Source organism: Cyphomyrmex costatus, unplaced genomic scaffold (genome assembly GCF_001594065.2).
Source record: "Cyphomyrmex costatus isolate MS0001 unplaced genomic scaffold, Ccosl1.0 scaffold474, whole genome shotgun sequence".
Lineage (NCBI taxonomy): Eukaryota > Metazoa > Arthropoda > Insecta > Hymenoptera > Formicidae > Cyphomyrmex > Cyphomyrmex costatus.
In genome coordinates, this window is record NW_017279009.1 from 146,017 (window position 1) to 162,919 (window position 16,903).

Consider the following 16,903-nt stretch of genomic DNA (forward strand, 5'->3'; position numbering starts at 1 on the left):
ATTTAAATTAACTTTAATCTTGGCTTACTTACTGTTTATCTTCTCTAATGCTTGGAAAACTAGAAAAAAAAAGTAAAAAGTAAGGTAAAACCGAGATTAAAATTAATCTACATTGGTAGAATTGGTAGGAATGAACAACGCGATGTGTAATTGATTTTCAAACGTTCGTGCGGATGTTGGCAAAGCGCGAGTGCCAATCACGGCACGAGTTCGCGGCGACGCGTCACGTGACGCGCGTCGTGGCGCAGCGAGAGATCGAGAATACTCGTCGGCCAATCGGAGAGCGTATTTCGCGACGACGTGCCTAATGCTCCGATTCCGAGTCGAAGCAGTTCAAAAGAGTTTGCGAAGGAAAACACCAAGTGCGCGGGCTTTGCGTTTTCACAATCAGTCGCCAAATGTCTGTCAATCACGAGCCTTAGGAGCGGCAACAAACCAGCAAAATGACGACCCTGGACATACTTTCCTAAAAGTTCGAGAAGCGATTCTTATTATCGAATAAGAATTGAGATGGTCCATAAGAAAACGGTTAACGCGCCATTTTTTTCATTAACGCGCTTCTGCTATGCTGAAGGATTTAGAGAACTCTCAATAAAGGATACATAAATGTTAATTAATTTAAAATACAGGTATCGTAAAATGTGTCACATCTATTTTGAATGTTAATTTAAAATACAGATATCTAAAATTGTTCTGAAAAAAGATATAAGGGAAAAGGACGCACGGATCTATACGCAAAAACTTTCTTTCAATCCGCTTTAATTAGTCAACCTTTTACACAAATTTACCTTATCTATATTTTATTCTGTACAACTCGCGTCGCTTTTTTTAGAGATCTTCGACAGAGATGATTTATATAAACTAACAGAAAGACTTTATCTGACGTGTGTGTAGAGGTGTATGTTACAGTTACAATTATATAAGTAATCGTATATATGATTAGTGTGTCAAACGTCACTCGATGTTCCTCACAACAAAAAGAGCGAGATTGTCTTTCTTTTTTTGCATGTTAATTGCGCTTCTTCAAGATGAAGCAACATCACCGTCGGGATCTCGTTCCCATGTCGAAAGATTCTCAAAATCGCGGGTCGTCGTCGTCGGCGGGGATAGGACTACCGAACGCCCGATGCTCATCCTGGATCCTTCCCTCGGCGCTCCTCCTGTCCTTTCCTGTACTGGCTCGTGACTTCCGATTCTGCGGTTCCGGTTCCGCAAAAGATGATGGCGAGTGTGATATCGGCGGAAAGGGGGCGGTCGGAGCGACCGAGTCCGCGGAATCGGGAGCAGAATTGCCGCCCTCCTCGAGAGAACCGCTCAGGATCGAATCAGGCGATCCGTTAAATTGCTCGGCATGTATCTCGGAAACGACATTGGTGGCGGTCGTAGTGGTGGAGGTGGTGGTTGTGGTGGTGGTGATGCTGTCCGTAGTTAGCAATTCGTTCGATCTCGACCTCGATCTAGATCTCGACCTCGACGGCGGAGGCTTGCCCTCCTCAGGGACCGTCGAGGTGCGTCGCAAGGTCGTCCTTTGACCTTGACTGTCACCGCGTGTGCCTTTGGTTAGTTTAGCCGGCTTTGTCCGGGATTGGGGCGTACGGGTGGCAAGCGTCAAACGTGATATCTCAGAAAACGATATCCAGATAACAGAAAACTCAAAATCAGGACATAAGATGTCAAAGGTCTTTTAAGTTTTTTAAATTTGAATAAAGACCTTTCTTTGCATGTGAGAATTGTCTAACGTCTTATTATTCCATTTTTAAATTAATTTTTCTTAAGACAAGATGTTCTCGACAAGATGAAACTCGGAAAATTCTTGTCTCAAATTTTTAAAGTCGAAATGGCTCATATATAATTGAATTCAGAATTTCTTAAAAATTGATTGTAAAATTTTTCAATGACAAACGTATTTTGTTTACAATTAGACGAAGACTTTTTCTGTCATTTTTTAAATTAAAATATTATTAGTTTAGATGTTTGCTAAGTATCACGTTTGATGCAATTCGATACAGTCATTCAATGTTAGCTTCTTACAAGCTTGAAGTATAATTATGTACATTCATTCAAAGAATCACATAAGAAATATATTTGAAAATATTTTTTTTAAGTTAAAAAAGAAATATATTATATATATTATACTATGTATATCATTTTGAAATAAACTATAATATTATGTAAAAATATAATATAATAATGAAATCAGAGAAAACTAGTTAAGCAAATTTTTTGCAAAAACATATTATACTATAGTACTATAGCAAAATAATTATACTACAAGAAATAATTATATTGAATCATAATAATAATAATAATAATATAACGATTGTAAGTAAAGGTTTATGTATTAAAATTTATTCATTAGATTAAACGATGAATTATTTAGGTAGAGATTTTTAATTTTAAATCAAGCCACTTACTGATTTATATCAACTGGCGAGATTCTTTGCTCCGGGCTGATCATAGGTCGATTACTGTTGTCCCACGAATTGTGTCGACGATGACTGCTCTTGTCCTTGTAGGCTTCGGCAATGTTATTGTAACTACCGACAATCCTGCGCTTGTCGAGCTCTTTCAATACCTTCTCTGGCATATTACCGGATGATATGTACAATCCGCTACCAAGAGTATGCTAGAAAAATATATATATCGCATAACTGAGAATATTATATATAATTAACATATTATGTAATAATAACATTGGATGAAGTCTTAAATTTCTTTTAAAACACAGTGATGTCTAATAAACTTTTAATCTAACGAGAACTAATCTCACACATTATTATAATGAATACGTTGAGAAAAAAATTCTTATTTTTGTGACTATAATTACATGATATCATAATTATGGATACTATATAGTAATAGTAATAATGATTATATTTAAACATAATAACTCTATAATAATTATGGCACCACGTAATTATAATCACGGAAACAACAGTTTTGCTGAAGCAAAATCTAAAAAGCTAGATATAGATTTGAAAATAATTTTATTAATCTACCAAATAATTATGTAAGATATTTAAACTACTTGCTGGAATGTTAAAACTTTTGCAGTATTGCTTATTATACGTTTGAGTTCCCTACGTAATTATTGATGATTCAATAAAATTATTTTTAGATCTATCTAAATTTTTAAATACCTACAAAATTGTTTTTTTTTTTTTCATACACAAATACCAATAACTTTTCTTTTAGTGTAATTTAATTCCTTCATCAAATACAAATTATCGTTCCAGGTGGACTTCGATTGTACCTTTGGGAAAGAATATACCGGACTGGGAGCAGCATTCGGATTCGTCCAAACGTTAGTCGCACCAGGTACGTCTTCATTGTTATCATTCAAAAATAATTCCGCCGAATATGAAGGTCTCGCTGGTATTATAGGCGATCGGCAGCAAACTCTGTAAAATGTCAGAAAATATCTAAAATTTAATATTAGAAAACATCTACGTTATTATAAAGATTCGCGAAATGCAAAGCGTTAAATTAAAAAAAAAAAGTAACTAGGAGAGTCGAATCGCATTATATGAATTTAGAGAGAAAAAATTTAAATAGAACTATTTGAATCAATAATTTCATTAAAACATTTTATACATGAAATACGTAGTGTAGTCTGTATAAGCTCGCTTGATACTCTTAAATTTTTTTAAATATACATCATTTGATACTGCGAAAGAAGCATATTTATAGAGCTATACAGAATATTTTTAAAAGATTTGATTGAAATATAATATGACACGAGAAAGGCCAAAAAAATAATATAGATATGTTTTGAATATTTGTTTGAAAGCATTAATAATAACATGTTTCAAATATTTATTTTTGAATACTCGCGTTGGAAATATCATTCCGACTTACAAGTTTACGTCCTCAAGTTTCTTAAGTAGCCTCTCGTTTTCTCGGCAAACGAGTTCCTGATCTCGTATCACTTGGTCTCGCGTGGCATAGAGCTCCGCATTCTCTCGTCGTAATGCCTCGTTCTCGGTGATGTACGCTTGAATCAATTGGCTTAGTTCCGAACTCTCCATCTCGGCTAATTTCTCGAGATCCACCGGTGGCGGTGTCACAGGTATCAGTCTTTCGCCTACAAACCGACGATGAGGATAACAGAAAAAAAGAAATACAAGAATTAGTTATATTATTCTGCAAAATCAAAGTCCTAATCTTTGAAAGTAGCACTTTAATCTATTCATCACTATCACATTTTACAATAAAACATGAGATTGTTAAAATATTATTTTTGTGTACATCGTTTCGTTATTCACTTGATTAAATTGTTGATTTATTAATTTTCCATTTTTTATTAGAGATTAAGATTTTTTTGAAAAAATTGTTATACGTAGAAGATACAAACAATTAGCAAAACAAATTCCTATTTCTTTTACTCTTGTTTTAAAATTACGCCAATAATTCAAATTATTTCTAACGTAAGTATAGACATATATATGGACTATATATCGATGATTGTGATATTATTGATAAAAAATGCATAATGAGATACGTATATGCTAATAATACTTTTCGATTCGCTGCGATGCATATTTTGAGCTTCGTTACTGAGATGAAGAGTCATCCTTAAATGATCATTTTCGGTCTGAAGAGCCCCTACTTCACGCTTCAAACTGAGAATAAGAGCTTCGCGTGGATCCTGTTAAGAAATGAGTGTCAGGCATTTAGAAATCCCTTCGAAAATCCGCTCGAAGTAAATGATCTTAGTGATCTTACCATCACTATAATAGGCTTCGTGGCGATCTTTTTGGCTCTCGCGGCGTATCTCAAGGTATTTAATGTTTCGTTGGCATTCGAACGAGCTGGTGAAACGCAGGCAACCTGAACACGTAATTATGATATTCTTAAGATAAAATTACAATTGCAAAAGCTGAGTGAATTGGAATTTACACCATTTATCGCGTAAAGAATACTGATATTGTTTTTGTGGAATCGTTATCAATCGCTAATCGATTTGTTACAAAAATCCGCTTATCAACTCACCATTAATGTGACGCCATTTCCGGCAAGGCTGTCGGCCAAAAGCTTTGTCAATTTACTGTCTCGATAAGGAATATGACCACTTTTCCGTTTTCCATCGCTCAAGGAAGCAATGCAGTATCCTATGAAAAATATAGAAGTGATATTTATCCTTCTGCGAGAGAAAGTCAAATTTAATAGATACCTGGTGAAATTATAAATGAAAAGTATCGTGCTTTCCTCGAATGATTTTATGAAAACCATGTACTACCTGGGAAGACTTTTTGCGAAAAACTTCTTATTATTTTGTTTCACGACCGTAATCGCGAAAGTTTATCGATTATTTTCCATATATGGAAGACACGTCTTTTCACATGTCAGTAACTTAATAGTCTAGCTATCGATTACTTCAACTATTCTAAATAATAAACGCGTGCTGCAATTTCAAAGTCAAGATCTAATCTAATTTTCTGATAAATAAATTATTATCGCTATTTATAGTAAAATGATAGTGAAGTGTGACGCAATTTCATTTATTATAGTTTATAAGAAGGCTGTTCTTTGGTGGCTGAACTAGTATACATTTGTTATAAAATGAAATATATATTTGAAGGTAAAAGTGAGATAGAAAGTTATGATATAATGCAGTCCAATACAGAAACAAAAAAATAAGTTTACATAGTATCAGTCATAACATAAAAAAATGTTAAATTCCGCAAGTTTTATATATTTTAAGTGTTGAGTTATGTAAGAAAAATCGTCGTTCCTTCAATTTGAATATCGAAAAATATTTTGAGTTAAAGAAACGATAATTTTCTATACGTAGCTCGATATAATTAATTAGGATACGCACTCACCTAAAACCATGAGACTTTTGTTAATATTGTTCGCCTCTTCCAAGGTCTTACCCTCGCTCTGGGTTTTCTTCGTCATTTCGCTTCCAGCAAGGTCCACGAAATTAATTTTGCCTTGTTTTGAGATGAATACACCGTTCTCCATCTATCGAGAAATGCTTATATTAGACCTTGTTATAAATTAATTTGAATCAGTCGGCGAGAAATAGCGATATATATGGTAAAATAAATTAGTCAGTGTGATAAAGAAAATTAATTTTGCCTTGTTGAAAGATGAGTATCATTTCGTATATATCTATTATATTAATTTTTAATGTATATGAATGATTACACGACGCAAAATGGCGATGAAATAAATTGAATTTTTATTAGCCTTAATAAGCAGCAGAAAATCCGATATGTTATTCTGATGTTTTCAACGCTTATCTTTGAGCGTATTTTCATCTTCGTCCCAAGGGAAATATGAATAAGAACAACGAAATATCGTATGTACTTACTGCTTGCTCTGAAGTTATATTTACAGTCAAAATCGAATGGCTTCTGCTAGAATATTCGTTCATATTGTGCGTACCGATCGATCTATTTCTCATTCCTACAAAAACAGCAATTATTATAAACAACATTTTATAATTGTGATTTCCAATTTCTGAATAAGAATAACAAAAACTGAATTTTTATGGAATTCCATAAAACTGTTAGATAAAATAAATACCAATTAAAAAAAAATACACAATAATCTTAGATTTTTTAAATTATGATGTCAGAGAAAGTCATATGAAAATAATTCAAAAATTTACAAAATATGGAATCTTATAACTTCCATGGTGAAATCGTTGATTTTTTAGTCTTACCTTCTTCGAGAACCGCTAGAAGATCGTCCAGTTCCTCACATTCTACTGTGAAGAGATTCTCGACAAAGAATCCGCGCGTCTTTTTACTCCACCGAACTGCCAAAGGTTTTCTCGAAGTGCCAGGATTTAAGAGATCTATCACCTATATATTTATTCATACTCATTTATTTGCAAATTACTAGTTTTAGAACAAAATTTACTTTTTATGATGATAATAACTTTTTTTACACATATAAAATGAAACAAAAAACTAATATTTTCTTATAATAATTTCAAAATATACGCTTATATTTTATGTATTGTCTATTTGAACGATATGTTTTCGTTTAAAGACAGACCTTCTCGTTATAGATTTCCAGGAAGGAAGCCTTCAGCACAAAATTACACTTCTCGTGTTCTTGAAGGACTTTGAATAGGTAGACGAAGGAACGGAAGACCAGACCGTGGTCCTCCGAGTACGGATCCATTTTGTCGAACTGTTATAAAAAATGATTAAATTTAACTCTTTATAAACATCAAAAGATATAATGTTAAAATATGAATCAGTTTAATCTCACAGTTTGATTTCATGTATAAGTTTAAGCTTCTATTTAACTTTTCTCATTATTAAATAAATAAATTAATTAATAATTATAAATAACTTAATTTATTAATTTAAATTTTTATCAATTCAAATAATTGGATGACAAAATGAAATTTTTGTTCCTTTTTTTTGTACATTTTCGAATTCTTTGTATGTTTTTATGCAAAAAATAATTTCAGCAAGATATTTTTTATATACAATTCTTTATTTATTCTTTAGACGTACTTTTTATTGATTATTTAAAAAATGTTTTTTATTTAGATATGACCTATCGAAATTTTATTGTTACGTTTAGTTGCAAGAAGAGACGTTACGTGTAACTTGAACGCATTATCTTATCTACGAAAGACAATCAACTTTAACCTTCTGACTAGCTATATAGATATTGATCACTAACGTCACCATATTACGTATCGCATTGTCTTTTGCATTATGTGGACGAATGTATGCTGCGATACGATTAAAAAAGCACCTCGCATAATTTTAACTTACGATTTCTTTTGTTATTGTTTCGAAAGACTCAAAAATATGGAAATTAATATTTAGGATGGGATCTACGTTATTATGAGAATTTGTTGTTTTACATTATTGCTAAACTCAAAATAAAAAAATCACATAGTTGAAAATAATTTTTGAAAATATCCATAACAAAGTGGTGACTTCTCTTCTTCGCTTACGAGTCTCGGAGGTCCAGTCAGGGTATGCGTTTTGCCACTTCCAGTCTGTCCGTAACAAAACGCGGTGCAGCTAAAGCCTTCCACCGCCATTTCGATGAGATTTTTAATACCGGAGTACTGCAGGATATCCTCCTGCGTGGCATTTGGCTCGAAAACGACATTGTATGAGAATACCTTCGGCTTTTTGTCACCGCTACTCGTAACCGCGTCACACTGCAAGATAAAAGACGTATTAACGTGTTTTACTTAACTTGACTATTGAAAACGTCGTTAATGATGGCATGGAAAAATATAGGCAAAACTTCAGAAATCGAAAGATGCAGGTCGAACGAAATGAGAGGATAGATGTCCCACATAGCATACTTTATCCAAAGTAAGACATTTTGAGAACGTCTTTAAGACGTAATAACATTTTCTGAATATCATCGAGACGTTTCTTGAAGGTTTATGCTATATGGAAATCATTTTATGGACAATACAATTTTTGCACTTACATATATCTGTCCGTCGCCAGGAAACTGCACGGCCATTTCATCACCAGATTTAACTTCCTTGTTGCTGAGCGGACGAACTCTAAGAAAAAGAGAGAGAATAAATATTACAATAACTTTAAGTCATTTTACATGAACCGATATGAATCGAGCTATGTAAGTACCTGACGACGACATTTATATTATTTTCTGGAAGTAGATGCTTCGTTGCAATTATCCGCTTATCACCATCTATTAATCTTTCGATGCTGCCAGCCCTGAAAGAACGTCATTAACATTATCTTTGAGATCAATCATTACAATAATACGTATTAATGAAATGAATTCAATTTTTAAAGAACAATAATGATTAACAAATTCAAAATTTTACGCATATAAATATTATTTATCTGTATAAAATATTTAAGAAGCAGCAATTAAAGTGACTTTAAACGTGATCTACCCGATAAATAATTATTTTTTATCTTTCAAATTAAAAAAAAATGAATAACATTATTCATCATATTAAAGACAATTGTCTTTGAATACAAAGTTCGTTGTGTTGCCACTTAAATTCTTTATAATTAAGAATCTTCCTATATAACAGTCGTAGTTAAAGATTTCTTCATGGACATTCTTTTATGTTAAAAAATGTACATAGGACATCAAGCACAGCTGCGATTATTATCATCACGTGCATAGCTATCGTTTCTATTATTAAACACGACCACCGATCTAATTCCGTAAATTAACGACGTTCTATGAATGCACAATGGCAAATGTCCGATACGGAAATGTTCAGTCAATCGTTCGATTGACCTCTAATCGGGCAGCCATCCCTTATAATTCATAAGACACCAATCGAACCATATCGAGTCGCGAGTCGATCGCGTGTTTGGCCGCATTATCCAGGCGCGATTTCTTTTTCATCTGGAACGCCGCGGCATTCCGAGAGACCTTCCTCAATGATTTAGAACAACGATGTTGGTAAATATCAGATCGTCCGATCGATTACACGTCGCAAACGGTGATTCCTGAGAAATTCTCGTTACGGAATACGAAATATCCTGTAAATCTCGTACTCAATGTGTTTGTGTCACTCCACGGTGGAACTATTTCCTCGAATAGACGAATAGTCTGGACACGAAATGTCGCTTTGATGATTAGAATCTTTGAAAGACAATACAGTTTGCATTTGCTATGATAACGAATTAGTACAATGACCTCGCGCATGGAAAGCAACAATTATACAGACTTGATAGAAAACTTCCTATTCTCCCTTTCTCTCCTAGTAGTCGATAAACGACATTGAACTATATGTGAAAGTGCGTACGTCCATTGTATCGTCCATGTGTATATGATTAATATCGAGAAAGACACCTACGAGGATAAATTATTCTTGATTTTATATCTATCCATAACTACTTAATTATTTATTACTTTTGAAATTAAAAAATGGATAATATTTCATTGTTATTAAAAGTAATTATCTTTAAATACAAAGTACGTTTCGTTGCCATTTAAACTGTATATAATTAAAATTATCCTTGTAAAAGTTGTCTTATAATTAAAGATCTTTTCGTTTGAAGACAGTTGAACTTTCATGTATACAGAATGTCGAGACGATTGAAAGAAAACTTCCCTGCATTCCTTTTCTTTCTCCATATTTATATACGGAAAAAACGATTGTGCTGAAGTAAAAATTTAGCCAAATACAGATCTAAAAATAAATTTATTGGACCATCAAAATTATTATGTAGGAGTCTCAAGTGTGATAAGCAATGTTGCAAAAAGATTTAACATTCTAGCAACAAGTTTGACCTACATAATTATTTTGATAATTCAAATAAAATTATTGTATCTAGCTAAAGTTTTAGATATTTTAGCAAAAGCATATTCTCACTGCAAGTCTAAATGTTTTGAAATAAAACACTCAAATTACAAGGACATTATTAATCTAAAACGTATTAAATGTTTTACAATAAAACATCTTCTTAATTCAATAGATTTGTTTTAAACAGTCTTTCGTGATCGCGTCTAAGGGATACGAATTCGGAGTAGCATTTCTCTTACAAGTATGTAAGCATACGCGACTCACATGCGAGCTAACTTGTGACTTGATGCTTGTTGTTTTACAGTAATTGTCATGTCATATGTGAATACGGTCGCGCATGTTGGGAGTGTTTGAACGATTTCTATAGAACCTGACGACCGCAAAAGTCGCTCGGTTCACCAGAGAGAAAGACTGATGTCGTCCTCGTTGGTGTTTTCCTCAATATTATAATTATACACATATATAAACGATCGATACAATGGATACAGTGTACGTATACATACGCACATTTACAATACAATTCGACGTTACTTATCGATTGCGGGACCTTGCCGCGCGACCTCCCATAATCATAGTCGATATACAATGACCATCCTGTATACATTCGTGTGTAATTATTTCGATATCATCGCCAGTTGGTCTCTTTTTTTTCCTTTTCGTATACAACGTGAATCATCAGAAATAGAATGCTCAAACGTCTCTCTCGGATGTCAAGATTTGGAAAGATACGCAAGTTCAGACGATTGTAAACACTTTCAGCGTTCTAATATAACGTTTAACGTAAATTATTTCACTTTAAACATATATACACAAATTCGCGACTGCGTTTAAATGGCGGAGATGAGCTTTCATGGTCATGGCGAAAGCAGGTGTGAAATGAAATGCGCAATTGTTATTCAAATACAGTCGCGTGCCGATTGCAAATTCAGGACTGTAAAGAAAACATTACAGCGTGATAGATCATCACTCATACTGACAGTGAGTGATATTGCATAAAATATTTATTAGTGTGCTGTTTGAATATGATATATGTTTGTCATAGTATATTGAAAAATTGGGAAGCACTCAATTTCGGGTGCGATCGAAATCTTACTGAAGCACTTGATTGACCAATTAAAGCCTTTGTAGTATATAACATTAATTGTATCTTTTGTATAGTTATGATATTTAAAACACAATTTAAATATATTTTTATTAAAAAGAATTTTTTAAGCTCTCTCTCTGCATTCAAATTAAATTAATTATACTTACATAATTTAATTAAAATAATTTAGCACTATTGTTTCAAACATATAATACTCACAGTAGGTTAAACGTTTTTTAAAAGGCATTAAATTAAATTATGCGAGATTAATTTAAATTGTAATTGAACTAAACAAATAATTTAACATGTCCTATAAAAATAGTTTAATATAGACTATAGACCGTAATACATTTTTCGATTTATATTTTATATAATAAAATATTATATATATGTTACTTTATAACAATATAAAATTAATCGTACGAGATCGAGAGAAAAGCCATAATGTTCCTATAATCGATAAGGAATATCAAAGTGTATAATACCGGAAGCATGGAAATGCCCGTGCGTGTGTGAATTCTTAGTATCGATGCGCGAACCGTGCTAGAGTTTACACAAGTGTTCTATGTAAAATCGAATAAAAGTAGCAAATGCGCGCGCGAGTTACTGTCCCTCTTGATGGCCGCACCGTGTGTCATCTTTGTCCCAGATCTTCCGAACGATTTCCAGCTAGGAGAATCTATCGTGTAGGCCAATTTTCTTACTTGTAAACCGCGAATCGATAGGAAAATTGTGTGACAGTATAATCTTGAAAGTCAACTACAAATAGGCGTGAAAGTAATACACTAAATTATATGTATATTACGGGGACACTATATTGTGAAACACAAACAACTACATAGTTTATTGATATATACACCATTATGTTAATATATACTTATATACTAATAATCAGATAAAGCATCATATCAGCCACTCAGCTTCAGCCTTACCTTTTGCATGCTCGGATACCCATTATTTGAAATATATACTTGCTATCTCTTTATTATTTTATAATATAATCCATACTCTCAATAAAACTATTATTATTATTATTAATATATCATATTGTAATTTACGTTATAATTATTAATATTATCCAAAAAGTTTTAAACTCTTTATATTATTTATTATTTACATTTATAGAGTTACTCTTCAATTATATCTCTAATTGCAATTTTATAATGAAATTATGTAATTATTAATTAAAATTTTTTATAATATGTATTATTATTCTTGTGTACATATTTTTATTTTATCTTAAGTTATTTTTAAGCTTAAGTAGAACATATACATCAATATGCTTCGTGACGTATTTTGTTATCTTTACCTATCAGTTTTTCTTACATAAGTAAAATGTGGCAATTATTTGACGCGAGTGCTACTTGATCATGAAATGTTAAACATTATAATTAAAACTATCAATTTGAGTTAACACATTTTTGCATAAAACCTATATCGATTTTCGCGCTTAATTTTGCATGTAGCGTAATCATTCTGATATCAAAACGATAAAGCATATAACGTTTCGATAATCGAATTTTTTGATCACGTTATATTTGCACGAATGCAATATGTCACTTCAACTTGTCACGTACCGATCGATTGTCAAAGCATTATTTTTTTATCGCGCGTTTATCGTCTTTACAACTGCATGAATTGGTACATTATCCCGTTTCATTGTAAAGAAAGTTTACGAGAAGTTTAAGGGAAAAACTTGCAATATAAGTATCACTATGTACACAAAAATGTACGTTTTACATACAAAATAAAATATATATTACATTATTTTACGAAATAATTTGCAATATACTTTTTTGGCAAGTTTACAAAAATTTATATGGATTATTTTAAAAATTTGTTGGAATAAAATTGATATATTAAAACATATATAATGTTATTTTGGGATAATATAGACGTGGACATAAATGGTAACAAAAATTTAATTATAATTTTCTAATTTATTTGTAAAAACAGAATACATAAATTAATTGTAAATTTCTAATTCGCTTGCCTGTTACTATTAATCCTCTTTTTCGAGTATTTTTATTGTTAATGCTTGGCCTTTTCGGTTATTTTTCGATCAAGCAAATTCACGGTAATTTTGTCGTCGGAGTTCAACGATATATTGTCCTTCATGGCTATTATTAGGCAGGAAAATGTGATATATTTTATCAAAGGTACTGCACAGACGACCAATTGTTATTTCCTATTATGACTTGATGATAATATTACTTAAAAGTGTTCGAATAAATCTTTCGATAATTATCATTTTTTGGCATAAAGAATTAATACTTGCAGACTAAAATGTCGGGTCTTTCTGGGAAGAAAATTTTCATATCTATAAATCATTATTATTTATATTTACATCATTTACAGTTCCCAATCACGAGCAACTTTGACAATATTCTATTACCTACGTTATTAGACATTATTTTCACAAGCATAAATATAAATGCATGGAAGGAATGATTTTGTAAACTAAAAATTTAGATAGGTACAGATCAGAAAATAATTTGTTAACATCATCAAAATAATTACATAGGATATTCAAGTAGTATTGCAAAAAATTTTGATTTAATGCCAACATTCTGGTAATCAACTTGAGCTTTCTACGTAATTATTCTGCTAATCCAACAAAATTATTTTCAATTCTATCAATCTAAATTTATGTGGATGTTTCAAGAAAACAGTTCTTTTCATATGCAAATGTAATAAAATAAATGTAATAAAATAAAGAAATAAAATAAATGACAATTTATTAACGTGCGATTACAATCAAGACACCAAGCTTAAACAATGGGAATTTCAATGAATAATCTAAATAATCTTTATGAACGAAAGAAAGTGTGTGTGCCAGATAACGGAAATACTGCATATAAAACTTAAGCACAAAGCAGCCTAGATCGATTCGTGACTCGTTCGTTCCTCTCAATATGCAGTGGCATCTAGAATACTCACTCGTTACCCCGCGAGTGTAATAGTACATTTTTCCCCTTTCCCTTGGTGTCGAAGCTACCGCTCTTTCCTGGACTACTTCCTCGAGAACCAGTTTGCTCGGCGGGACTGTTTCCTCGCGAGCCCCGTCCTCCACCTCTTCGTCCTCTCGATCTGCTGTTGTTTCCATGTTCTCGTTGGGGGCTCAGGCCGCGCGTCGGGGATGGATTTTTCACCAGCACCATTCGTCAACCTGCCGGGTCTACATATATATTCTATGTATTAATTTTTTCAATCAACAAGTAGCTGATAGTACGAAATGTCGCATTCTGAAAGTATCAATTTTGCACATATATGTAAATTATATGTAGATACGTATATGTTAAATCTAATAAAAGAGAAAAAGAACACGCCGAGGTACTTTTCAAACAAGATGGAGATATTAGGGTAAACTGCTGTTTATCGTGAGATTTAAGATCACGCTTATCTTGTCGAGATCTTTCCGGTAAACGCGCAAATTTGAAATGCGAATATTTATGCAACCACTTGCGCATTCAATGGTCAACTAATTACAGGCTTTTCGTGCATTGTGCTCGATTCGATTGCAAATCCTTGCCAAGCTTCGCTCGCGATGATAATTAACTGTTATCGCAATTACAGCGAAAGCTACCTCGAAACGCGCTCTAGAATTGATTTTTGTGGAAATTAATTTTTCTGAAAATAAAATATGAATAAATATAAAGAAAAATATAAATATGTACAAAATATTAAATAATAAATAATAAGTAAACTTAAGATATTTGATAGACGTAATAAATATAATAATTTCAAGAATAATAAAAATGTAATAATACACATATAATTTATTATAATTAAAAAAATCTATTAATTTAAATTTTTTCCAAACTCTTTCAATTTGATTTTCAAGTAATAAATCTTATAATTTTGACTTAATTAAAATTGTTCTATTGAAGCATTGAAATCGCCGGCCTGCATCACACACATACAATACTTGCATTGATGGGAAATGAAATCATTTTTTTTTCAACAAATGATATCACCGTTCGAAGGTCGTGTTTTATTACTTTGTTGAAAGTAAAAGCAAACAAGAGAGCTAAATGACTCTAATAAAAATATTTTGCACAACTCATTAAAAGGTAGACTTCGCGCCAAGAAAAGCAATTCGAAAATAATTAATAATCGATTAAAACGACAATTTTATCTTCTAATTAATTTATACAATACCACTTTTCAGTATTATTTCTGCTATGATGGAATTTATTATCTGATGAGAACATCACGGATTGACATTTATTACCGGCCATTAATTCGCAATTACTTATCAAATTTCTCTCGCCTCCTATATGTATAATATATGAAGAAAAGATGTGCTTTTTTTAAATTAAATCACACGAAGTTGCATATTTTAATAACTAATAATAATTCTATATACTTTATATATATTACCGATTAATTATTTGCATTAATAAATTATAATAATCGATGCATTAATGAATTTTAATATATATAATTATAGAAAAATGACCTGGAGAGATAATATCGGTCTGTTATTTATTCATATCATAATCTTGAAGCAAGAATCATTATTTCCATTTACTACTATTATCCGAAAAAAAAGCTAAGTTCGAAATCGTTCGAACACAACAAAACGCTCATCTCGCTCTAATAGAGCACATAGGACTTTCATAATTAAAAAGATTGCTTAGGCCACTTATCGAACTTAAATCCAACGTATAACGTTCTGGAGTGTATAGTCGGTAGACACAATCTGCCGACGGAAATGCACTTACATTCGCAATTTCATGTATTGTCTGGAAAATTTGTGGCACCTTTTTGAAACGCACCTAGCACATGATCACTTACACTCACTTCTTCCGCGGTGAACAGCGTGTGTTTTATTTTTCGATTCGGTTAAAAAAATCGCTATTTACGCCGTCTATGTTATCGAGTAGTGACTCAAATATGGGAGGCAAGAGACTTTTCCGCTGCGTGCAGTAGCAACAACCACCGGCGCCGTACTGACAAACGGGGGTGAGTCTTAACCTGTGGGAGGCCATCGAGGGGCATAGTTTTCCTATAGTCGGTGTCGCGTCGATCGAAAGCCACGGTTGCTCGTCACAACAACCACAGTTATTGCTATTAGTCACTCTGTCACTACCACTATTGCAATTCCACCGCCACCCTCGCCTGCAACACGGTCATCGTCCACGTGGACTTGAAATTACATCACCGCGAACTTGACATCAACGACGACGACGACGACAACGATGATGTCGATCGACAGTAGACACTTCGTACCTACTAACGTAATGAGTATTATTCATGAAGTATATTTTAAAAAATGATATTTGCAAACTTGTACAAAAAAATTCTTAAAAAAATTTAAAACCAGATCTGGAAAGCCAGTATCCATTACTTGGAAGAAAATTTAAATGCCCCCTCCAATTTTCATTAGTTTTTTTTATGAATATGAAAATTGTTTTTAATTTTAATTATTAAATACTCTTAAAATTATTGAACTTTTATTTCAAACGTTTCTTTCTATCTCTTACAGTTCGATAATGCCTATTCATTTCGGAAGATTATCGATTTTTTTTCAAAGAAGTGCTGCACCCTTTAAAAGTATTTGAGTTCTTATGAAAAAA

General features: G+C 32.3%; 2 protein-coding genes across 3 annotated transcripts in view; one reads left to right on the forward strand and one right to left on the reverse strand.

The window, feature by feature from the left end:
• Window positions 1-759: 759 nt before the first annotated feature.
• On the reverse strand, window positions 760-16,160 carry LOC108778057 (kinesin-like protein KIF12). The gene is made up of 16 exons (XM_018545126.1): window positions 16,049-16,160; window positions 14,262-14,499; window positions 8,589-8,681; window positions 8,428-8,506; window positions 7,934-8,146; window positions 7,012-7,149; window positions 6,674-6,815; window positions 6,320-6,414; window positions 5,826-5,967; window positions 4,993-5,111; window positions 4,726-4,830; window positions 4,519-4,648; window positions 3,859-4,084; window positions 3,243-3,422; window positions 2,412-2,612; window positions 760-1,532 (listed from the first exon to the last, which is right to left on the reverse strand). Exons 2-16 carry the CDS (start codon window positions 14,480-14,482, stop codon window positions 1,076-1,078), a joined length of 2,541 nt encoding a protein of 846 aa, XP_018400628.1. The 5' UTR covers window positions 14,483-14,499; window positions 16,049-16,160; the 3' UTR covers window positions 760-1,075.
• Window positions 3,273-16,903, forward strand: part of Myo61F (unconventional myosin 61F) — a 35,310-nt gene continuing 21,679 nt past the window's right edge. For both annotated transcript variants that reach the window (XM_018545124.1, XM_018545125.1), the window contains exon 1: window positions 3,273-3,318. The gene's annotated coding sequence lies outside the window, so the exon portion shown is untranslated. The remainder of the gene's footprint in view (window positions 3,319-16,903) is intronic.

What these genes read in the sequence shown, in the direction of transcription:
- LOC108778057 (XM_018545126.1), bottom strand. Translation starts at nt 14,482, where the DNA reads ATGGTGCTGGTGAAAAATCCATCCCCGACGCGCGGCCTGAGCCCCCAA. An exon ending in CGAAGCCTATTATAGTGATG is followed by an intron (nt 4,649 to 4,725) that starts GTAAGATCACTA and finishes ATTTCTTAACAG; the next exon opens with GATCCACGCGAAGCTCTTAT. An exon ending in TTCCCAAAGGTACAATCGAA is followed by an intron (nt 2,613 to 3,242) that starts GTCCACCTGGAA and finishes TACTCTTGGTAG; the next exon opens with CGGATTGTACATATCATCCG.